Raw genomic sequence first — 23,945 nt, 5'->3', positions numbered from 1 at the left:
TATTTTTAATCATTTTATATATTTATATAATTATTTTTTAAAATAGTTTTTTTTAAAAAAGAGAAAAACAATTAAATTTTTTTCTAAAAACACACTTTTTTTTTCATGAAACAGAAAATAAAAAATAGTTTTTAGTTATCAAATATATTTTAAAATTTTTAATTTTAGAGAAAATAAAACTATTATCTGTCAAACGTACCTCTAATTTTTAAGAACATGTTTGATAAAAGAGAAATTGATTTTCATGAATAAATTTGAATTATTTTTTAGTTTTTGTTTTGTAAAGTGTGTTAAAAATGAAAGAGAAATAGCTTTGAAGGTTTTGTATTGCACATGATGGAGAAAAAATGGAAAGGATTGCTTCATACTTGGTCAAAATTTGTTATGAAAATAAGGGAGAATTATTTAGCAAAAACATCCAACATTATATTTTCAATTTCATCCCACCATCTCATTTCAAAAATTAAGAAAAAAAAAAAGTATTAGAAAACAAAACAAAAAGCAAAAAACCAAAAGGGAAAAGCAAAAAGTGTATAGCTTTTCTGGATTTGTTTCAATTCTTGTGATCTTTTCTGTAATGAGATGAGATACAACTATGCAATTCTTTCTCTGAATTAGGTATAGGGTTAGGGTTAAGGTTTCAATTTCACACGCTCCAATCACAGGAGAAAACCACCCAGTTCCAATGCGTAACCGGTGCCACTCTTCCCTCGCATTCCTCCTCAAAGTCCTCAATTTCCTCCAGACCTTCATTGGAATCTCCATCATTTTCTACTCCTTATGGATGCTCAATCAGTGGAACCACCAAATTCCGGTTCCTTCACCTCCGGCGCCGTCGCCGGATTCTTCTCAATTTCCTTTCTTGATGTCGGATACGGCTAGGGTTCCTGAAGACAAGATCAATCCCTTTGCTTTCGCCGCTGATATGGTTTCTGGGTCCGATGACAACGGGCTCGTACTCCAGTTCATCAAGCTTCCCGCTCCATGGTATTTTAAATTTTTTGAATTTTGTCCTGTAAATTGGAATTTATTCTTGTTTTGCTGGTAATTTTATTTTATTTGGTTGGAGTTAGGGTTCTGAATTAGGTGTTTATGAATTAGCTATAAACGCTTCAAATTTAAAGTTCCATTTGCACTTGTAGGATTGTGTGATATCATAATTCAATGGAGCTGTGTTACTTTTGATTGAAGTTGGGGTTTGAATTGGTAATTGAATATATTAATTTTAAAATTTTGAATTATGCTATAAAGATTGCGCTTGTTTGCTTATCACGATGCAATTGGGATTCTGTTTATTTTGAATGGGAAATCTGGTGAGAAGTGTAGGCAGCTTTTGAGGACCCATATAAGTGTTAATTTGGGGCTTCTTTTTCGGTGACAGGTTCATCTACTCATTTATGGGTGTGGGCATTGTGGTATGTTGTATTACTTGCATCGGTCACATTGCGGCTGAGGCAATTAATGGCTGCTGCCTCTGTTTTGTATCCTGCCTACATCTCTCTCTCTCTCTCTCTCTCATACGCAGACTCGTGTACACATTCACACATGCAGAACTTATACTTGCCAAGGAATCCTGCTGTTCATGAAATAACTTTTAAAATGGACGAATGACACTATTCTATTGATATTTGAAACTTAACGTTATAATTCCATGGTGTTTTTTTACTCATGCTTTGTCAGGGTGCTGATAGTTGATACAAGGGAAGTTATTTTGAATCTTAGATTTTTGTTTAGTTGGAACCATAGAAAACAAAAACATTTCTTTTTCATAAGCAAAAAAATGTAATAAATATAAAAAAAGAAGTTATACGCCAAGGTACATGAGACTTATACAATAGGTACAAAAAGGCATCGCCAAAAAGAGAGAACACAAAAAAAAACTCCCTTCTTTCGCTAGATCCCACTCAAGCTAAAAAAATCAATTAAAGGCATTGGGCTTCTTCTAGATCAAAGGCGGCCTCCTAGGCCATCAAGCCAGGTGGGGCAGATAAAAGTTGCCTTCTTGAAGAGCCAAACAAGGTGGCTTCAAAGAGGCAACACCTCGGTAATTGCCTTGAGATAAACGCAAGGCATAGAGGCGGTTGCCTTTGACCATGAGTTAAGATTAAACATACTTAGATTATAATTTCATTCAATCCAACATTGGATTAAACAAAGTACAAGATGAAATATTATATTATCAATCATAGAGATAATGAGATGGAGGACTACCAATCTAGTTTTGATGGAAGTAATGACAATTTTAATTTCAATGATAACTATGATGATAATGCCCAAAGCTTCTGTAGGATGTTCATTCTCTTATTTTGTTTTTTATTTGGTTTAAATGTCTGAAAAATCAGAATATGAATTTAAATAGGATGAATATGATGTTTCTTATGACGTAGGGTATAATATTTAACCCTTTGAATGATTATTATTATTTTGTTAATTTTATAAGACATTATGAGGGATTAAAAAATTAATACTATTGATTTTTGAAGAAAAGCCTTATATGGGTTAAGTATTGAGTAGGTAAATATATGTATATGTTTTATTGCCTTACTATAATCAGGCTATCATTTTGTTTTTCGCCTTTTGTCTTAGGTTAAAAGGAATCTTATCGCCTTGATATCATCTATTACTTGTGACAACACTGGCTTCTTCTATGTATAAGCTACCCATGACCTAAGATTGCTAAGGAAAGAGTAGTTTAGCGCTTGAATCGATTGCTGCTTATTTTCCTCTTTGATTCCTTTCCTTCAAATTGTTCAAAAAATGCATAGTGGAGCGACTCTCCATACATTCTTACTTTTCCTTCCCTCAAAGAAGTCATGTCAACTTAAAAGAGGCTCTTTGATCGTAAAAGGAAGGACCCCTACAATGTCAAACAAAGAGAAAAAAAGCTATCATAGTGCACTTACCTTCACGTAGTGAAGGAGAGGGTGATCTATTGAATCCACTTCATTTTTGTGAAGGAAACATCTGTTCGCCATTGAACACCCTCTCTTTTGAAGTTGATCCTAGGTCAACACTTTGCCATAACTCGCTACCCAAGTAGAAAAAAAAATGTCACTTTTGATTGGACTCGTGAATTTCAAATAATGGTCACAAGGAAGGAATCACATGCATTGGCTCTAGAATGGAATATAAAGATCTATTAGAAAAGACCCCATTCCTAAAATTCATCCATACCACTCTATCCCCCTCTTCCCTCCTCACAGATTTTCCTTGAAGTCTTGAGAAATAACATCTATATTATCTAGCTCCTAGTCATTCAAGTGTCTAGTGAAGCAAGAATTCCAGTGACCACCCTTCCCCAAATCATCTTAAACCTCCACTACCTAAGTCTCTTTCGACAATGTTAAGACATACAAGAAAGGAAAAGCCATACATAAGAGTTTGTCCCATTATCTATCCTTCCAAAACTTCACCTTCCTCCCGTTTCCCACTTCAAAGGATACTTAATAGCTAACTAGGTCCCATCCCTTCCTATTGTTTTAACAAACCGTAACTTCATACTCTTCCTGTACTTTGCATGAACACCAACCTCCCTCTTCCCCTCCTTACTTTATTGGAATGAATTTTTTTGATAAGGCTTGTCCTTCCGAAGCATAAGTCTAACATCATTTTCCCATAAGAGCCCTATTAACTAAAGAGAGGCTTCTAATTCCTAGGCCCCTCTTTCTCTTCTCCTTGCAAACAATTGACCATTTCACCGAATGCATCTTTTGTTTTTCGAAAGCCCCTCCTCCCCAAAGAAAGTTTCTTTGAATTTTATCCCTCTTCCCCTCCTTACTTTATTGGAATGAATTTTTTTGATAAGGCTTGTCCTTCCGAAGTATAAGTCTAACATCATTTTCCCATAAGAGCCCTATTAACTAAAGAGAGGCTTCTAATTCCTAGGCCCCTCTTTCTCTTCTCCTTGCAAACAATTGACCATTTCACCGAATGCATCTTTTGTTTTTCGAAAGCCCCTCCTCCCCAAAGAAAGTTTCTTTGAATTTTATTTAGCTTTAATTTGACCTTTTTGGATATGTAAACATGGACATGAAATAAATGGGTAAACTGGACAAGGTACTTTGAATTAGGGTAAGTCTTCTTCTTTCAAAATATATTGTCTTTTCCATAATGATAATCTTCTATAAAATCTTTCTACTACACTATCCCAAATTGACTTTGCTTTGAATGGTGTAGACCCTCCATTTTGTCCCATTGGCACATGCTTTTCTAAGCTTTTACTGCATCTTCATTGTTGGTCACTGTTGCTCACATTTTCACTATTTTCGGATCTCTTTTAGAGATATATTTTGGAGGGATTAGGTGGATCTCGATCATGATTTTAGTGGCCTTAGGTTTAGTTTAGAAGTGTTCTTTGAGTTTAGTTTAGTTTAGGTAGTTTCGAAGTGTTCTTTGAGTTTAGTTTAGAAGTAGTTTAGAAGAGTTCTTTGAGTTTAGTTTAGAAGTGGTTTAGAAGAGCTCTTTGAGTTTGGTTTAGTATTCTTTTAGTTTAGTTTAGAAGTCATTTAGAAGTGTTAGTTTAGTTTAGTTTGAAAGTGTTTTAAAAGAGCTCTTTGAGTTTAGTTTAGTTTAGATTAGTTCTTTGAGTTTGGTTTTAGTTTAGAAAGTAGGTTAAATTAGTTTAGTGAGTTTGGTTTAGCCTGGTGAGTCTTAGAATAAGTTAGAGAGCTTAGATGAGTCTAGTGGGTTTGGTTTAGAATTAGAGTAAGTGTTAGTTTAATTAGAGAGTTTTAGTTAGAATTGGATTAAGTGTGAGTGAAGGTTAGGGAGAGTTGTGTGTAGGTTAGTAGGTTGAGTGAAGGTTAGGAAGAGTTGTGTGTAGGTTAGTAGGATGAGTGTAGGATAGGGAGAACTTGGAGAGCAAGTTATGAATTCTCTAGAAGGTGGGTCAAGTAGTGTACGATAGGGAGAGCTTACAGAGCAAGTTAGAAATTCTCTAAAAGGTGAGTGAAGTGGTGTAGGATAGGGAGAGCTTGGAGAACAGGTTAGGAATTTTCTAGAAGGTGGGTAAAGTGTAGGTTAGTAGTGGCTTGGAGGGCAAGAGAAAAACAGTGGTCTCCAGAGAGGGAGAGCCTTGAGAGAAGATGTAAGAAGCTTAGAGAGAATGTGAAGTCATTTTGGTGAGGGAGATCTTTGAGGGAAGAAAAGAGAGAAAGAAGGGAAGAGAAGAGAGGGTAGTAGAGAAGTTTCATGGTTATGGTGGATTCACCCATGGATGAATGAAGATCAAGAGAAGTGAAGCCCCATTTGTGACTAAAGTGAAGCTCCATTTGTGACGGAGGAGCTGAATTTTCCAAGCACCAGTTTGGTGCTGCATGTGCTGGTCTTTAAGGTATCATTGTTGAATTCTAAGGCACCATCTCGGTATTAAAATTGTTGAAAATTGGCTCTACAATTGGTGAATTTGAAGACATCAAGGAATGCTCATTAATCTCCTTTGTTTTGATTCTTATATACATGTTTCTATTTCTTCAATTTCTCTTTTGTTTTGAAATTTTTTTGGCATGTTTAGATTTAGATTTGGGGGGATGAAAAGACCACTATTGATTATTGATTTTTTTTTTGTTAAATTGATTGATTGTTATCATATTGAATTGTTATATGGTTTAGTGGATTCTATGTTTTTAATTTTGATTGATTGAGATCATTTTTTATGTTACCTAAGAAAGTTATTTGATATGTTAATGATAATTGACTTAAAAGTCTATTTTGAAATTGTGATTTTGTTTTTTTTTTTCTTTTTAATTTTCACTTTGATATATCACTTGGTGCCTTTTTATTTAGAACGCTTTCACATGCCTACACTAATTTTGTGTTATGCTTAATTGTGAATTTTTTTTTTCATTGATTTCTTGGTGATTTAGTAACATGTTTAGGGTCTTTGAATTAATCTTTGATGCATGTTTAGATTACTAATAAAGCTAGATACAGCTACATGTTGATCTTCACATTTCACACACACTAATGCACATATTTGGCTTGGATAGGTATTCTTTACTTATTTTGATTCCCTTGTTTGGTTGTGTTTGTGAAAATTGTTTTCAAGACTTTCAAAATGATTTTAAGGTTTTCAAAAATGGCCATTCTCATTTCTAATGCCCTCTTGCCCTCTTAGTTCCATAGGCTCAAAATGAGTTTTCAAAAAACATCGATGCTACCTTTTTGAATTGGTATGCATTTCAAATTTGTTTTCAAAATGAATTGTAATTTTTTATGGGAATGAAATTTGGACATGGCTTCTTATGGAGTTCTTTTATCATGGAAAATTTCATTCAAATTAAATTAGGAAGTGGCAATTCCCTACACATTCATTTTCAAGTTTTAAATTCTTATTTTTGAAGTAATAGCTTATTTCAATGCTTTGTTTTGTATTCTTGAGATTGATATGTGAATTTAAATTAGAAGATGACATGTTTGATTCATGATTGAATTTTTCCCTGATAGTACACCCTTTGAATTTAATTTTAGACAGCTATATCACTTTATTTGTATTTTCCTAGCATAAGATATAATTTTATCTTCAAGTACCTTGTACACATGCTCTGTTTTGGACATTCTGAATGTTAAATTGATTTTAAATATGTTAGAAGTGTGATTATGCCTTGGTGTTATTTTTCCTTTGAAATTGACATTTTAAAGACATGGTGTTATTTTTCCTTTGTGGAGCCAAAATAGACATTTTAGAATTGTGATTATGCCTTGGTGTGATCTTTGAAGTGTGATTATGTCTTGGTGTTATTTTTGCATACCTAGGTAGGTTCAAATTCATCAATTGTGGAGCCAATTTTCAGCAACTTTAATATTGAGGTGGTGCCTTGGAATGCAGCAATAGTACCTTAAAGATCAGCACATGCAGCACCGAATTGGTGCTTGGAAAATTCATCTCCTCAGTCACCAATGGAGCTTCACTTCGATCACAAATGGGGCTTCACTTCTCTTGATCTTCATACATTCATGGGTGACTCCACCATAACCATGAAGCTTCTCTACTCTCCCCTCTTCTCTTCTCTCTATTCTCTCTTTTCTTCCCTCAAAGATCTCCCTCACCAAAATGACTTCACATTCTCTTAAGCTTCTTACGTCTTCTCTCAAGGCTCTCCCTCTCTAGAGACCACTTTTTTTCCTCTTTTTCCTTTTTTTATCTTGTCCTCCAAGCCACTACTAACCTACACCACTTTACCTACCTTTTAGAGAATTCCTAACTTGCTCTCCAACCTTTCCCTATCCTACACCACTACACTCACCTTCTAGAGAATTCCTAACTTGCTCTCCAACCTTTCCCTATCCTACACCACTACACTCACCTTCTAGAGAATTCCTAACTTGCTCTTTAAGCTCTCCCTATCCTACACTACTTCACCAACCTTCTAGAGAATTCCTAATTTAATCTCCAAACTCTCCCTATCCTACACTCATCCTACTAACCTACACGCTACTCTCCCTAACCTTCACTCAACCCACTAACCTACACACAACTCTCCCTAACCTTCACTCACACTTAATCTAATTCTATCTAAAATTCTCTAATTAAACTAATACTTAATCTAATTCTAAACCAAACTCACTAGACTCATGTAAGCCCTTAACCAAAGCTCCCTAACTTATTCTAAGACTCACTAGGCTAAACCAAACTCACTAAACTAATCTAACCTACTTTCTAAACTAAAACCAAACTCAAGGAACTAATCTAAACTACTTCTAAACTAAACTAAACTCAAAGAACTCTTCTAAACCACTTTCTAAACTAAACTAAACTATTTCTAAACTCGAACACTACTAAACTAAACTAAATTAAACTCAAGAAGTTCTTTTAAACCACTTCTAAACTAAATTAAACTCAAAAAACACTAAACTAAACTAAAAGAGCTCTTCTAAGCCACCTTTAAACTAAATTGAACTCAAACTAAAGTAAACTCAAAAAACTCTTTTAAACTACTTCTAAACTAAATTCAAACTAAACTAAATTCAGAAAACACTTCTAAACTAAATTAAACTAAACTCAACCTAAATTAAACTAAACTTAAAAAACCACTTCTAAACTACTTCTAAACTAAACTTAGGGCTACTAAAATCATGATCGGGATCCACCTAATCCCTCTAAGATATATCTCCAAAAGAGATTTGAAAATAGGGAAAATGTGAGCAACAATGACCACCAATGGAGACGCAGTAAGGCTCAGAAAAGCACGTGCCAAGAGAACAATGGAGCTCCTAAAGGAAGCCCTAAATAAGTTGTTGGAAGCTCCCTAACTCTACATACCAACTCTAGAGCCAAATCCTCCATATTAGTCACAATCACTATTAGTATCAATTTACTTTTCTCTTGGTTAATTTTCAGCAACACATTAGTACCTAACTTAAATGTATCATTTGACTCTATGTGGCCTCACAAAAGACTAGGATGTTGTTGATAGACTACAGATAGGATAGATTCACCATCACCCTAAAACCTAACAAAAAATCACCCTCCCCGGCCTTCTCTGAAAGACTATTGAACACCTCTATTGCCAAAACAAAAAAAGTCGGGAAAAAGAGGATTCCCTTGTCTCAAAGTCACAATCCTCTATAGTTTTGAAAAAACCTTGAAGGAGTGCCACTAACAAGTACAAAAAACATTGTTGTCATGATGCACCACTTAATTCATTTAGTCCATTTTGGTCCAAACCCTATTTCTTTTTATGGATAACCATAAATAAAAAAAAAACCCAACTATCATGGTTATATGCTTTCTCAATGTCAAACTTAAAAATTATACCACTAGAGTCACTCTTCATCATATAATCAATTACCTTATTAGCTATAAAGTGTTGTATCAAGAATTTGCCTTCCCTCTACACACATTTTGGAACTCGGAAACAAGCTTTCTCACAACCCCCTTCAACCTATTAGCTAACATTTTAGCAAGGAGCTTGTATAAACCACCCACTAGGCTAATAGGTCTAAAGTCTTTCAGGCCATTCACATCCATTTTTTTTCTTTTTTAAGTAACACCATAAACATAACATTCAACCCTTTTTCAAACTTACCTTGGTCATAGAATTCCTTAAATAGCCCCATCATGTTGTCTTTCACAAAGCTCCATTTGAATTGGCATACATCATAGGAAAGTGATCCAACCTTGGAGCCTTGTCCCTATTCAAATCTGACAAGGCCTTAAACACATCCTCCTTATTGATAGACACCTCTAATCCTTGAGCAACTTGACTATTTTTAAGGTTTTAAAAGACATTTCAATGACACTAGGTTTCCACTTCCCATATTAGACAACAAATTGTAGAAAGCCTGAACCATCCTGTTAGATAATGTATAGTTGTTTAGGTTATTTACTTTTCCTTTTCCTTTTCTTTCCTTACTGTATTGTGGGTCCCACTAGCATGTATATATATATCTAAGTCCAATGTGTATTCTTTACAGTTTTTCAATAAGAATAATTAGGGATTCTCCCTTTTTTTCTCTCTCTCTTCACATGGTATCAGAGTCTAGGGAGAAAAAACCCTAATTATTTCCGGTTTATCCGTGAATCCATTCTGAAAAATCTTTCAGTGACCGTGTTTCATTCCGGTCACCCTTTCCATCTCCTAAAGCTTCCGATCAACCCTCACCGCCGTCGGAAAACCCTCACCGCCGACGAATTTTCCGGCGACTTTCCGGCGAAGTCCTTTTCTGACACCGACCATACCATCAAGTGCGCAAGGAGGAGATCTTCAACTTTTCTCAAAGCACCGGAGGAAGAATCCCAGCCACGCGCGTCTCTTCTCTGGCGGCTTGAATCTCACGCGCCGGCGCGTGAGGGCGCGTGGGGCATTTTCCGGCCACGTGCTTCCACCTCCAGCCTCGCTTGACGCCGTCTAGCCACCCTCCATCTGCGCTTGTGTCATCTGAGCCCTAGAAGTGCATTTTTTGGGTTTTTTTGTCTCTGCCGGCCCTCTAAACCGCCTTTCCGGCGACCTCCGGTGACTTCCTCTCCACCCCGAGACCTGCAAGTGTCTTAGGAAGTCCACGATAAGCCGTATTATGGTTCTCTTCGATCCAAACATATTTCATTCACCAGATAAGTAGATATGGCTACTAAAAGTTCCCCTTTTTCCTATGTCATATCTGGATCTCCTATGATTACTTCTGAGAAATTGGTTGGCAGTGAAAATTATTTGTCCTGGTCTGTCTCTATAGAGCTTTGGTTTATGGGTCAAGGTTATGAGGATCACCTTGTTACGCAGGAGGCGGATATCCCTGAGGTTGACAAAGTACAATGGAGGAAGATGGATGCACAGTTATGTAGTGTGTTATGGCAATCAATTGATCCTAAGATTCTGCATCATCTTCGGGCCTACAAAACATGCTTTAAATTTTGGAATCAAACGAAAGGGCTATACACGAATGATATCCAACGTCTTTATAAGGTGGTTTCTTCTATTGTCAATGTCAGACAACAAGACATGGATTTATCTACTTATATTGGTCAGATTGCCTCTCTTAAGGAGGAATTCTTGACCATGATGCCTCTTACTACTGATGTTGGGGATCAACGCATACAGATTGACAAGTTCTTCATGGTTCTTATGCTTATTGGCCTCCGTCCAGATCTTGAGACCGTCCGCGATCAGATTCTTGGCAGTTCCTCCGTTCCATCCTTAGATGATGTGTTTGCTCACCTCCTCCGTATTTCCTCCACTCAGACTTTGCCATCTGATTACACTTCAGATTCTTCTGTGTTAGTTTCTCAAACTAACTCTCGAGGAGGACGCAGTGGTAACCGAGGTAGAGGCCAACGTCCTCATTGCACCTATTGCAATAAGCTTGGCCACACTCGTGATCGGTGTTATCAGTCACATGGGCAACCTCCCCGCACTGCCCACGTGGCCCAGTCATCTGATCCTCAGTTGCCTCAGCCTCCCAGTTCCTCCACATCTCAGGGTATTTTCCTCACTGACAGTGAGTATGACGACTATCTCCGCTATCAGGCCACCAAGTCAGCTTCTGTTGTTTCTATTGCCCAGACTGGTAATGCTTCTACTTGTCTTACCCACACATCTTCTCTTGGACCTTGGATTCTAGATTCTGGCGCTTCTGATCACATATCTGGTAATAAGGATCTTTTCTCTTCTATTACTACTACCTCTGCCTTACCTACTGTTACTTTAGCTAATGGTTCCCAAACTATGGCTAAAGGTTTTGGTTTCACTCATCCTCTCCCTTCCCTACTTCTCCATTCTGTCCTTTATGCCCCTGAGTGTCCTTTTAATCTTATTTCCATCAGCAAAATAACTCGCACTCTTAACTGTTCTATCACTTTCTGTGATAAATTTGTGACCTTGCAGGACCAGAGTACGGGGAAGACGATTGGCATAGGACGTGAGTCTCAAGGCCTCTATCACCTCACCTCGCCTTCACCTGCAGTTTGCATTTCCACTGATGCTCCCCTCCTCATCCGCAGTCGCCTGGGCCACCCTAGTCTATCCAAGTTCCAGAAAATGGTCCCTAGTTTTTCATCTTTGTCGTCGCTTGCGTGTGAGTCCTGTCAGCTTGGGAAACATACTCGTGTCTCGTTCCTAAAGCGTTTGAATAATCGGGCAAAGTCTCCTTTTGAACTTGTCCACACTGATGTTTAGGGTCCTTGTCGGACCGCGTCTACTTTACGATTTCAGTATTTTGTCACTTTCATTGATGACTATTCTCAATGTACTTGGTTATTTTTAATGAAAAATCGAGCTGAGTTATTCTCTATTTTTCAGAAATTTTATGCTGAAATCCAAACCCAATTCAATATTTCTATTCGTGTGTTGCGCAGTGACAATGTCAGGGAATATTTTTCTACACAATTTACTTCATTTATGTCCCAACATGGGATTATTCATTAGTCTTCTTGTGCTTATACTCCTCAACAAAATGGGGTAGTTGAACGTAAGAATCGACATCTTGTTGAGATAGCTCATACTCTCCTTCTCCATAGTCATGTTCCTTTTCGTTTTTGGGGGGACGTTGTTCTTACAGCATGTTATTTGATTAATCGTATGCCATCATCTGTATTACACGATCAGATTCCTTATTCCCTTCTTTTCCCTGACGAATCACTTTATTTCCTTCCTCCTCGTGTTTTTGGTTGTACTTGCTTTGTTCATATTCTCACTCCTGGACAGGACAAACTTTCTGCCAGAGCCACAAAATGCATCTTCTTGGGATATTTCAAACTTCAAAAGGGTTATCGTTGTTATTCCTCTGAGACTCATCGCTACTTTCTCTCCGCTGATGTCACTTTCTTTAAGGACTCACCGTTTTTCTCCACCTCTGAGTCTCTTCCTGTTTCTGAAGTCTTACCCCTTCCCATTATCTCCCCACCTGATGCAGTGCCTTCTCGCCCACTTCAGGTTTATCATCGCCGTCATCGTGTCGCTGTTCCTCCTTCTTTGGCTGTGGTACCTGCTGACTCACCTCCTATCCCTTCGGCTTCTCCTGTCCCGGCTCTGCCTCCTTCTGCTGACTTACCTATTGCTCTTCAGAAAGGTAATCAATCTACTCGTAATCCTCATCCCATTTACAATTTTTTAAGTTACCATCGATTATCTTCACCCTATTCTGCATTTGTTTCTGCTATATCTTCTGTTTCTCTTCCCAAAATCACCCCTAAGGCTCTTTCCCATCCAGGTTGGCGACAGGCAATGGTAGATGAAATGGCTGCTTTACACTCCAATGGCACTTGGGATCTTGTTGTTTTACCCTCTGGTAAATCTACAGTTGGTTGTCGTTGGGTCTACACAGTTAAGGTTGGCCCTAATGGTCAGGTTGATCGCCTTAAGGCCCACTTAGTTGCTAAAGGCTATACTCAGGTGTATGGTTCTGATTATGGTAACACTTTCTCTCCTGTTGCCAAGATAGCTTCTGTTCGTCTATTGCTCTCCATGGCTGCTATGCGTTCTTGGCCTCTTTATCAGTTAGATATTAAAAATGCTTTCCTTCATGGGGATCTTGCTGAGGAAGTTTATATGGAGCAACCACCTGGTTTTGTTGCTCAGGGGGAGTCTGGTTTAGTGTGCAGGTTATGCCGTTCTCTATATGGCTTGAAACAATCTCCTCGAGCATGGTTTAGTCGTTTTAGTTCTATTGTTCAGGAGTTTGGCATGTTCCGCAATACAGCAAACCATTCCGTTTTCTATCATCATAACTCTTCAGGGCAGTGTATTTATCTGGTAGTTTATGTGGACGACATCGTCATTACAGGCAGTGATCAGAATGGTATTCAGAACCTAAAGCAACACCTTTTCACCCACTTTCAGACTAAAGATTTGGGGAAATTCAAGTATTTCTTAGGGATTGAGATAGCTCAATCCAGTTCCGATGTGGTTCTTTCCCAAAGGAAGTATGCTTTAGACATCTTGGAAGAAACCGGTATGTTAGACTGTAAACCGGTAGACACTCCTATAGATCCAAATGTCAAACTTATACCAGGACAGGGGGAGCCTTTAGGAGATCCTGGGAGATATCGGCGACTTGTAGGTAAACTGAACTACCTCACCATTACTCGTCCAGACATTTCTTTTCCTGTAAGTGTTGTTAGTCAATTCCTACAGTCACCATGTGATAGCCATTGGGATGCTGTAATCCGCATTTTTCGATATATCAAAAGCACACCAGGTCAAGGTGTGTTGTACGAGAACAGAGGTCATACCCAAGTTGTTGGTTACACAGATGCAGATTGGGCTGACTCACCCACAGATAGACGTTCCACTTCCGGGTATTGTGTTTTTATTGGAGGTAACCTAATATCTTGGAAGAGTAAGAAACAAGATGTAGTGGCCAGATCTAGTGTTGAAGCTAAGTATCGAGCTCTGGCAACATGTGAACTCATATGGCTGAAACATCTTCTTCGGGAGTTGAGATTTGGAAAGGATGAACAGATGAAGCTCATCTGTGACAATCAAGCCGCTTTGCATATTGCATCCAATTCAGTCTTCCATGAAAGGACCAAACATATTGAAGTTGACTGTCACTTCATTAGAGAGAAGATCGCATCAGGATGTGTGGCGACTAGTTTTGTCAATTCAAATGATCAACTAGCAAATATTTTTACTAAATCTCTCAGAGGTCCTAGAATTAAATACATTTATAACAAGCTTGGTGCATATAACATATATGCTCCAGCTTGAGGGAGAGTGTTAGATAATGTATAGTTATTTAGGTTATTTACTTTTCCTTTTCCTTTTCTTTCCTTATTGTATTGTGGGTCCCACTAGCATGTATATATATACCCAAGTCCAATGTGTATTCTTTACAGTTTTTCAATAACAATAATTAAGGATTCTCCCTTTTTCTCTCTCTCTTTTCACACATCCCTTCCTCTATCTCTTGCTCCTTGTGTAGCAAAGCTCCATTTAATTTTGATTTTGGCCAAACAATTCATTCTATTATTCTCATTAGCCATTTTCTAAAAAAATTTAGTGTTTTTGTCTCCCTCTAACTAATCTCTCTCAATTTCTATCTCCAAGAGTTTTCTTCCAAAGAAGCCCAATTGCAATACTCTTCCCTTGTTACTCTTCTAGCTTTGGCTTTCTCAAAAGAAAGAGTTACTTCCCTTTACTAAGAATCCTAAAAGTCTACCTAATTAAGAGTCATCTCCTTCTTGGCTTGACACATGCATTACTCAAAATCCTCTTTACTCCAAGCCTTCAAGTCTGATTCTAATGTTTTAAACTTAGAGGCCAAAATCAAGCTATTTGAACCTCTGAAATTATATCCCACACACCACCCCTTATGTGATTCTTTGAATCCCTTAACTGCCAACCTTATATTTCCAATCCTGAATGGTATACTCCCTCCCCTAATCCCTCCATCATCTGGAAGAAGTAGAGAGTGATTTGATATTGGCCTTGACAAAGGGCATTGTGCCAACCCACTAAAATGACCTTCCCGTTCTTCTAATACGAAAAATTGACCCAACCTTGACATAGACTAATTGTTTAATCCTCCACACCAAGTGAAAGGGTCGCCTGCAAAGGAAGATCATGCAACTCTAACTCCTCAATAATCTTTAAAAATCTTCTCATGGATTTAGACAACCTATTTTGCTGTTATGTTCCCATGAGAACCTGACTTTGTTGAAATCACTTCCGACACAATACAAGTTTTCCCATAACCCCTTGATAGCCCCTAACTTAGCCCACAAACCCTCCCTTTCCCTCTTTGAAGTTGGCTCATTCACCTTAGAGAAAATCCAAACAAAGCCATCTTCAATACACTTGAAGCAGCGTGAAATAGAAAATCCCCCCATCTTCATGCCATCAAGCTCCAACACCCTCTTGTCCCAAAAGACCAGCCCTCCTTCCAAACTAAAAATCTTCCCAATCTTAAGCTCCTCAATATCTCTACCTACACATTCTGAATTTTTGTTTCTTGTAAACACATAAGGCCTATACTTTGTGATCAAATGAGGGACTTTATAACCTTCCTCTTTCACTGTCAGTTTCTTCTCTCACATTCCATGAAATTATTCTTAACTTCATCAGCAAACTGTAGCCAGCTCTTAGTCTTTCTTGCCATTCTCACCCCCTTCAGCTTTTTGTATCTTGTAATTTACAAAGCATTCCAACCTCCCTGGTTCTCTTTCAAATCTTGAACAGTTTTTCGTCTTCCTCTTTTCACTAGTTCAGATCTTTGATTCCTTTTTCTCCATCATCTTTTTAAGGGGAGCTAAAATTTCTGGTTCAAACCCCTCTGTTGACAACTCTTATAAATTGTTGAAAGCCATCGAACTGTTGTTTGGCTAATAATCAAAGGGCGCAACCTTGCCAACATTGATGATAATGTTATAGGACAAGTGGGCACTTTGGGGGAATTATGATCACATCCTTTGAAGTTGCTGCCTGTAATTGTTGCCTACAATTTTTGTCCACTGTCACTACATGTAGTTGCAATCACTGCCTATAGCTGATGCCTGCATTCATTACTTGTAGTTGTACTGGAATCACTGTGTGGAGTTATTGCTAGGAGTCCATGTCTGGATGTTGAACTAATTATCTTAGATATTATTTGATGGCAGTCTTGGGTGATCTATAGTTCCTGTTCTAGGGTCCCTTTAAAAAGCTATCTGGAATCATCTCACTGGTCTACAATTTTTTCCCCTGGTTGACTTTTGCCTAGAACAAAAAACCCTATAAATGGGCCTGAGAGATCATCATTTGACATGATTGATATTTTCTAGAATCAGCACTCCATTTTAGAAGCCTATCCTCAGAATTCTTCATTTGAACCCTTTCAGTAGACTAGTCGTTCTCTTCAACCCTTACTTTCCTATTACTCCACTTTGCTGTCCCTCAATTTTGGCCATATAATGTCTATGTGACTAACCTCCTGTAACTAAAGAACCTAAACCAACTGCCCTTAAGGGCTGCTCAACTGGTAACAGACTGGAAACCAACAAACCACAAAAAACAAAAATAAAAAACCAAAAAAAAAAAAAAAAAACACACTATTGAAGAGAAAGAAAAAGGAATCATAGTTGGCACTTGAATTCGTAATCCATGCACTCTGTCCATTTTGCACATTTTGTTTAATTACTTTATTTTTCGATTAATTTTGTCTGCATTCAATTCTATCTCTCTGTGCATCTCTCCTTAACCTTATAAAACGTTAGTATACTATGCTCACAGTTTTACTCATTTTACTGGAAGCGGGTTTGATAGCATTTGTTGCTTTCGATCATCATTGGGAAAAGGTGAGTTGATTATATTTGTGAAGATCATAAATAGATCTACTTTCATATGAGTGCTTGGCGCTTTTCACCCTGTGTGCATATCATTTTTCATAAACTTTGTTCCTATCATGACTTCAGGATCTTCCATTTGACCCAACTGGAGAACTTGAAAACTTTCGTTCTTTCATTGAAGGCAATATTGATATTTGTAAGTGGGTTGGCATAACTGTGGTCTCAATTCAGGTACGTTGTAGTCCAAATGTGTTACTATATTTATCCTTCTCCCCGTAGTACCTCCAAAAGGACATTAGGAGTCCTACTCTTTTACTCATTTACACATCATCCTATTTCATCAGTCTTAATCCAAATTTGAGGTTTCACCAATTAGGGCTCAAAAGTATGTGGATTTGAGTCATATTTTTGTAAATTTTGAAAGGGAATCATGACTGCTTTTGTACAGGTTGATTCTTTTGTATAATTATTGAATTATTTTGACTCATAAAAATCATAATGTGTTAATCAACTGACTGGATATTGAAGAAGTAAATTGTACAAAAAGGAACAAAGCTAGAGGAACCGTTTTGAGAGGAGGTGTTCAATGCCTTGTCAGAGTTTAATGGGAATAAAGCATCAGGGCCAAATGGATTCTTTATAACTTTTTGGCACTGTTGCTGGGATTTTGTTAAGGAAGAGGTTTTGGGTTCTTTAAGGAATTTCATGAGCAGGGCTGTTTTGTGAAAAGCCTCAATCTTACGTTTTTGGTATTGTTGCCAAGGAAAGGAGGAGCTAAAGATTCGAAGGATTTCAAGCCAATAAGTTTGGTGGGCAGCCTTTACAAGTTGTTGGCTTAAGTGTTGGCTAATAGGTTAAAAAAAATGGTGGGCAAAATGGTCTCCAAATTACAGAATGTGTTTGTGGAAGGTAGACAAATTCTTGATGTGGTGCTTATAGCAAATAAAGCAATTGACATGATGCTGAGAAGCAATAGATCGGGGGTTTTGTGCAAGCTTGATATTGAGAAGGTTTATGACCATGTCAATTGAAATTTTTTACTTGAGGTGTTAGAAAAAATGGGCTTTGGGTGAAGGTGGATCAATTGGATTGGTTGGTTCATCTCAACATCAAGGTTCTCGATGTTTGTGAATGGTACTTCATCGGGGTTTTTTCAGAACTCTAGGGGATTAAGGCAAGGGGATCCCCTCTCACCGTGTTTGTTTGTATTAGCCATGGAGGCGCTTAGTTGCCTTCTTAGAAGGGTAAGGGAGGGTGGTTATTTGTTTGGTTTCAAAGTGTTTGGTAGAAATGGAGAGGGTTTGGAGGTTTCCCATCTTTTGTTAGCCGATGATACTTTGGTGTTTTATGAGGCCACATCTAACTAAATGACTTACTTGAATTGGTTGATTATGTGGTTTAAGGCCATTTTGGGTTTGAAAATTAACTTGGCTAAGAGTGACCTCATTCCGGTTGGAAGGGTGTTGAATGTGGAGGAGTTAGCTTTTAAGGTGGTTGCAAAGTGGGTGTACTCCCAACCACTTATTTAGGGCTCTCACTAGGAGTTGCTCATAATTCTGTGGTGGCTTGGGACGGGGTTGAAGAAAAGTTCCGAAAGAGATTGGCAATGTGGAAAAGACAATATATTTCTTAATGGAGGAAGTTAACATTGGTCAAGAGTACGTTAGCTAGCTTGTCAATTTACTTTGTGTCTTTGCTTCGGATGTTGAGGAGAGTTTGTTTAAGGTTGGAGAAAATTCAAAGGGATTTTGTTTAGGAAGGTGGGTCTTTAGAGAGTAAGTCTCATTTAGTGAAGTGGGCTATTGTTTGTTCAGACAAGAGAAAGGGAGGTCTTGGAATTAGACACCTTCACTCTCTAAATAAGGCCCTCCTTTGCAAGTGGAATTGACGCTTTGCTATAGGAAGGGATGTCTTCTGGAAAGAAATTATTTGTGGTAAATATGAGGAAATGGAAGGGGATAGTGCTCTAAGGAAGTGAGGAGCAACTATGGTGCTGGGTTATGGAAGGCTATAAGGAATTTGTGGGAATTAGTTTCTTGTCTAATTTCCTTCATAGTGGGCAATGGGAGAAGGATTAAGTTTTGGAAAGACAAATGGTGTGGTGATGAGCTTGTGTGTGTCTCGTTCCCCTTCTTATTTGCCCCTGCTATCTCTAAAGAGGCTTGGGTGACGGACTTGTGGATGCACTCTAATGAGAGGAGTGTTTGGATTCCTAATTTCTCTAAACCTCTCAAAGACTGGGAGATTGAGACTGTGGAGTGCTTTTTGTCAAGGCTTCAAGATAAGGTGGTGGATGTGGAAAGGGAGGACAAGGAGTATTAGGTGGTGGCAAAGAGTGGACCCTTTTCAGTGAAGTCCCTCTATTCTATCCTTGAGGTGGGAAGGGAAAGCCTTTCCCATCAAGTGTAGTGTGGAATGTGTGGGTTCTTCCAAAGGTAAGCTTATTTACTTGGGAGGCATCAAATGAGGGAAATTTTGACTTTAGACCAACTACAAAGGAGGGGTTAGTCTTTAGCCAAGATGCTTATGAGGAGTCAATTGATCATATCCTCTTGCATTGTGGAAAGACAAGAGTGTTGTGGGCACTCTTGTTCTTCGTGTTTGGGGCGTATTGGATGATCCATTCTAACTGAGACCCTTTTAAGGTGATATGATTCTTTTGTTGGAAGAAAGCATAAACAAGTTTGGAAAGCAGCGCTTTTAAGTCCTTTTTGAACAATATGGAAAGAAAGATGTAGAAGATATTTCAAGAATGTGGAACTCTCTATTCAAAGGCTGAAATTCTTGTATTTGTGCAACTTGTTATCTTGGTCTAATTTGTTTATAGAAAATACAACTATGTCCTTAGTCGATTCTATTGATTGGTCTGGGTCAGATTGAAGGAGGGAGTATTTTTGTTTTCCTTATCCTTTTTGACGCTCTTTGGCAAGCATTGTATACACCATGTGTACTTTGATGCACCCCTTTTGGTGCTTTTATACTATTACCATTTACTTATCAAAAAAAAAATGTATATTGCATATTGCGTAGTGGAATTTATTTTTTGCAAGAAGTCTGTGATGTGTCCTACTCCATTGAACTATGGGCAGTGCCAACTTTTAGTTCTTCAAACAGGGTCATGAATGCTTTCAACCTCATCTTTCTTGAAATAGTTTCATAATAGAGACATAAAGTAAATTGGTAGATCCAGAGAGACTTCCTTTGGGTTGGTGGGGCTCTTGAGCATAAACCACATATAGTGAGATGGGATACTATTTTCCTAGACAAAAGGAAAGGGGGTTTGGGTGTGAAGCTTCTCTCCATACTCAATAAGGCTCTTTTGAGCAAGTGGAATTGGCACTATGTGATTGAAAAGGGGACCCTCTGGAATCAAGTTATCAATGGGAAGTATGGAGAAGAAGAGGAGGGCTGGTATTCCAGGGAAGTGAGGGAGGGGTTTGGTGTTGGTTTTTGGAAAGCCATAAGGAAGGTCTTGTAAGCAGTAGGATCTCCTTCTTGGTGGGTAGTGGGTGGAGGGTCAAGTTTTGAAAGGATAAGTGGTGTTGGGACTGCTTCTTTAAGTAGCTCTTTCCCATCCTTATTTGCCTTAGTAGTTTCTAAGGAGGTGTGGGTGGAGGATGTTTAGGATTCTTCTATTCAAGTAAAAAAGAGGTGTGTGGGGGAGCCCTTGTTTCTCTAAACCTTTCAATGATTGGGAGATGGAAAGTGTGGAGAGGTTTCTATCACGCTTGCATGGGTTGAGGGTGTTTAGGGATGAGGAAGATAGGGTGTCTTGGATAGAGACAAAGAATGACAAGTTCACAATGAAGTTGCTCTATACTGCTTTGGAATTGGGGATATCGAGTTCTTTCCCATAGAGCATCATATGTAAGGCATGGATGAAACCTAAAGTCGGTTTCTTTGCTTGGGAGGCAACGTGGGGAAAAGTTTTAACTTTAGATCAAGTTAAGAAAAGAGGAAGATCTTTGGCAAATAAATGTTTTTTGTGCCATATTGAGGAAGAATCCACAAGCCATCTCCTTGTCCATTGTGTAAAGACAAGGGTCTTGTGGGAGTTGCTATTTGCCCCTTTTCAGGGTGTCTTAGGTGCTACCCTCGTCGTTTAGACTGACACTTATAGGTTGGCATGGTTCATTTGTGGGCAAAAAGCGCAAGAAGGTTTGGAGAGCTGGTTCATTATGCTTATTTTGGACAATTTGGAAGGCAAAGAATAAAATTGCCTTTGATGGGAATCAACTTTCAATCCAAAGTCTAAAAAGTTCTTTTGTTTGTCTTCTTTGGTCAGAAATGAAGTTGTTTATAGATGATGTTCCTTCAACTCTTTTCAATTTTTTCAATTGATTGGGATCTTGTCGAGGGTGGTGTTGCTTAAGCCTTTCTTGTTTTGTAGCTTTGGCCTTTGGTGGTGGGTGTAAATGTTTTATATACCGTGGGTCGCTTTTTTGGTGGCCTTTTTTAATATATTTTTCTTCTTATCTATCAAAAAAAAAAAACAAAAAAACAAAAAAAGGTTTCATAATAGACCTTGATTTTGGGCAATCAACTTAAGCAGTAATGAATACATATGCCACTAAAAATGACTTTTAAATATTGAACTGGATACTCTTTGTTGATAGCTCCCAGGTATAAAAATTTCCTTTTGAAATCTGCTGAAAATATAAATGTTTGGTATAAAGAGCCCAAGTAAAGTTTTGTGCTGCAGGTGTGTATGTGTGTGCATGTATTTGTATGAATTGCTGCAGTTCAATGATTAATATTCTTGTTCAGGTAAAAGCCTAAACATAAATTAGGAATCAACAGGAAAATGAAAGGAGTGAGATGAAGAAAGTCTGTTTCCAAAATCTTTTAAAAATATCTCTTTCCAAAGTCTGTCTTCTTCTATGCTCTGGAGGATGAGCTGATCTACAAGGGTGCAATATTTTGGGGTTTTAAGGCTTTGTTTAAGTGGGGTTTTGATTGTAAATAAGTAGAGTTTTACATTTTTTATTAAAAGAAACATATGAAGTCATTACTAACTGTGGACATGGCCTCACAATGTTTAATGATAGTATACAAAGATGGAGTTTGAAGGAGAAATTGATGTTAATATTGTTTCAGGCATTATCTTTACTACTAGCAATGATCCTGCGAGCCATGGTTTCTACTCGGAAAACAGATTATGACATTGAGGATGATTATACTGCTGCTGGGAGGAATCGGGAGCCACTCCTAAACCCACAAGCAAGCCAAACTTCTGGGTCATCAAAAGGTGATGGCAAAGGGGCTTATTTGGAGACCTGGAGCTCACGGATGAGAGAGAAGGTATTTTATTTTGATATAAGTGCGAAAACTTGAGCATTGAAACCATGGGAATTTGCTTGCTGATATTTATCCAGTTAGGATGTTTCTCTTTTTAATTTCTGAGAAATAAACTATTTTCTTTGGAAATTTGACAGATAAAAAGTAGGCATTCATGTAATTCCCCTTTGAAGGATTGAAGATCTAGTTCCCCTCTTTGAAAAGAAATCAAAATCTAGCTCGTAAAAGTAACTATAGAGGCTTTTTATCTTTTGCTTTATTTCTACTAGATTCTTGCCTGACTCAAACAAAATCTGGTCATGAAAGAAGCAATCTCTTCAAAATTGGATCCTTGAAGTAGGCTTTATGGTAAAGAAGATAAGTCATACAAATATGCTAGGTTCTAATTTATTGTGATTGGGTATAAAGCAGTAAATAATTAGGTGGTCCAACTTATTTGCTGATATTTGTCAGTTGCACACTCACCAAATGCATATCCTCCTTTACTTGTAAAAGCAAGATCAATTGGACCTTGATCATTTATAGGTTTCTTGAAAATTTATTTGCTTCCACTTTCAATTTCCACTATATAAAATTTTCTGCTTAATTTTGAGGTTGTTTGTGATCAATATAATTTAGTCCTGTATTATTACAATTATTTGTGTGGGTGGTGGGTGCATGTTCATTTATTTTTTATTTGCTTGTGGTCCTGGTTTTATATGTTTGTATTTTCTTTTGTTATTCACTTCCTTGCTTTTTGGCTCCTTAAATTGTTTCAGACAAAAAACCTACTTTGCATTGGCTATAAATTTTTTTCTTTTTGTCTTCCTAATGTCTGTTGAATGAGAAATAGGATATAAATTAAGAGGAAAAAAAGAGAAGAGGATCAGTGGCACAAGCCACTGGGCATTAACTAATAACAAATGCAAGTTGATTGTCTTTGCATGAACAATCATTAACCTTCTGGTCTACTAGTAAGCATTTGAGAATTCCTAATCCCTTCAAAACATTTGGATCCATGAAATGTTATTGATAGTGTAAATTTTCTCATAGTGAAATTACTTTGTGTTTATGTCAAAATTGAGGGCATGCTGTTGCCATGAGTAAGAAATTTGTGCATTATTTAAAAGGTCATTTGTTTAGTATCAATCATTTTACACGCTTATTAACATTTTCATATTTTGTTCCTTGTAGATCTTCAACTTTAACTGCCAGACAAATATTAGTGACTTTTTCTAAATGAGGCATTCTTGCATATTGTATTGCAGTATGGTTTGAACAGAGGCAATGTCAAAGTATAATGTACTGAATGAGAATGCATCATCGAACATGGAATCCAACTAATGAAGGTTTGAGAAGGCATTGTATCTCACAGGACAAAGGGAGAGAGAGAGAGAGAGAGAGAGAAACATGGCTGTATGTGTTTGTAAATCCTTCTTTGTAGTCGAGCGTGTTCCAGTGCTCTTCAATTCTTTATTCCTTGAGTCTCTGGTGGAAGCTGTGATGTATGTAGGTGCAAAATTGTGTTGGTTTCTCTAAACTGGTTCTTGTTGATCGAGTGCACCCTGATAGAGTTGTGATGTTCTTAACTGCCATTGTGAATCCCATCTTTTATTCCATGGGTTGATTAAAAATCTTAACGATTCTTAAATTATTTGGAAGCAAAAAATTAGGCTAGGGAGGTGTCATAGGAAGCACAGAGAGACGATATAGTGTACATTTTATTTTATTTTTTTTGCTTTATTTTAAACCAGAGTACTTGATCCAAAGGACAAGTGAATCGATTGTATTTCTGCAGAATCCCCACGTACACACAAACCCACACCCACACACGCACACAGAGGCAGTACTCTTGGTATTAATGATTGTCACTTTCCTTGTGCTGTGCCTCATACAAAAATCTGTGTCCCTTTCATTTTCTTCTCATGTGGGGGTCCTTCAAAACCACGTATGGAGGTCATGGAGGTCATGG

At 37.7% G+C, this 23,945-nt stretch overlaps 1 protein-coding gene across 1 annotated transcript; it reads left to right on the top strand.

Annotated features, from left to right (window-relative positions):
- The first annotated feature begins 210 nt into the window (after positions 1 to 210).
- On the top strand, positions 211 to 23,374 carry LOC100261783 (tetraspanin-18). Its single transcript, XM_010654145.3, has 6 exons — positions 211 to 987; positions 1,382 to 1,481; positions 16,625 to 16,705; positions 16,823 to 16,927; positions 21,794 to 21,997; positions 23,242 to 23,374. Exons 1-6 carry the CDS (start codon positions 686 to 688, stop codon positions 23,272 to 23,274), a joined length of 825 nt encoding a protein of 274 aa, XP_010652447.1. The 5' UTR covers positions 211 to 685; the 3' UTR covers positions 23,275 to 23,374.
- The last annotated feature ends 571 nt before the right edge of the window (positions 23,375 to 23,945 follow it).

Source organism: Vitis vinifera, chromosome 7, assembly GCF_030704535.1.
Source record: "Vitis vinifera cultivar Pinot Noir 40024 chromosome 7, ASM3070453v1".
In the NCBI taxonomy this organism is placed as follows: domain Eukaryota; kingdom Viridiplantae; phylum Streptophyta; class Magnoliopsida; order Vitales; family Vitaceae; genus Vitis; species Vitis vinifera.
Note: the sequence above shows the minus strand (reverse complement) of the source record. Positions and strands in the feature narration are given on the sequence as shown.

Bases quoted from the DNA above. Each gene is read 5' to 3' on its own strand.
- LOC100261783 (XM_010654145.3), top strand. From the start codon at position 686: ATGCGTAACCGGTGCCACTCTTCCCTCGCATTCCTCCTCAAAGTCCTC. The intron at 988-1,381 runs GTATTTTAAATT...TTTCGGTGACAG, and splicing joins ATCAAGCTTCCCGCTCCATG to GTTCATCTACTCATTTATGG. The intron at 16,706-16,822 runs GTGAGTTGATTA...TCATGACTTCAG, and splicing joins TCGATCATCATTGGGAAAAG to GATCTTCCATTTGACCCAAC.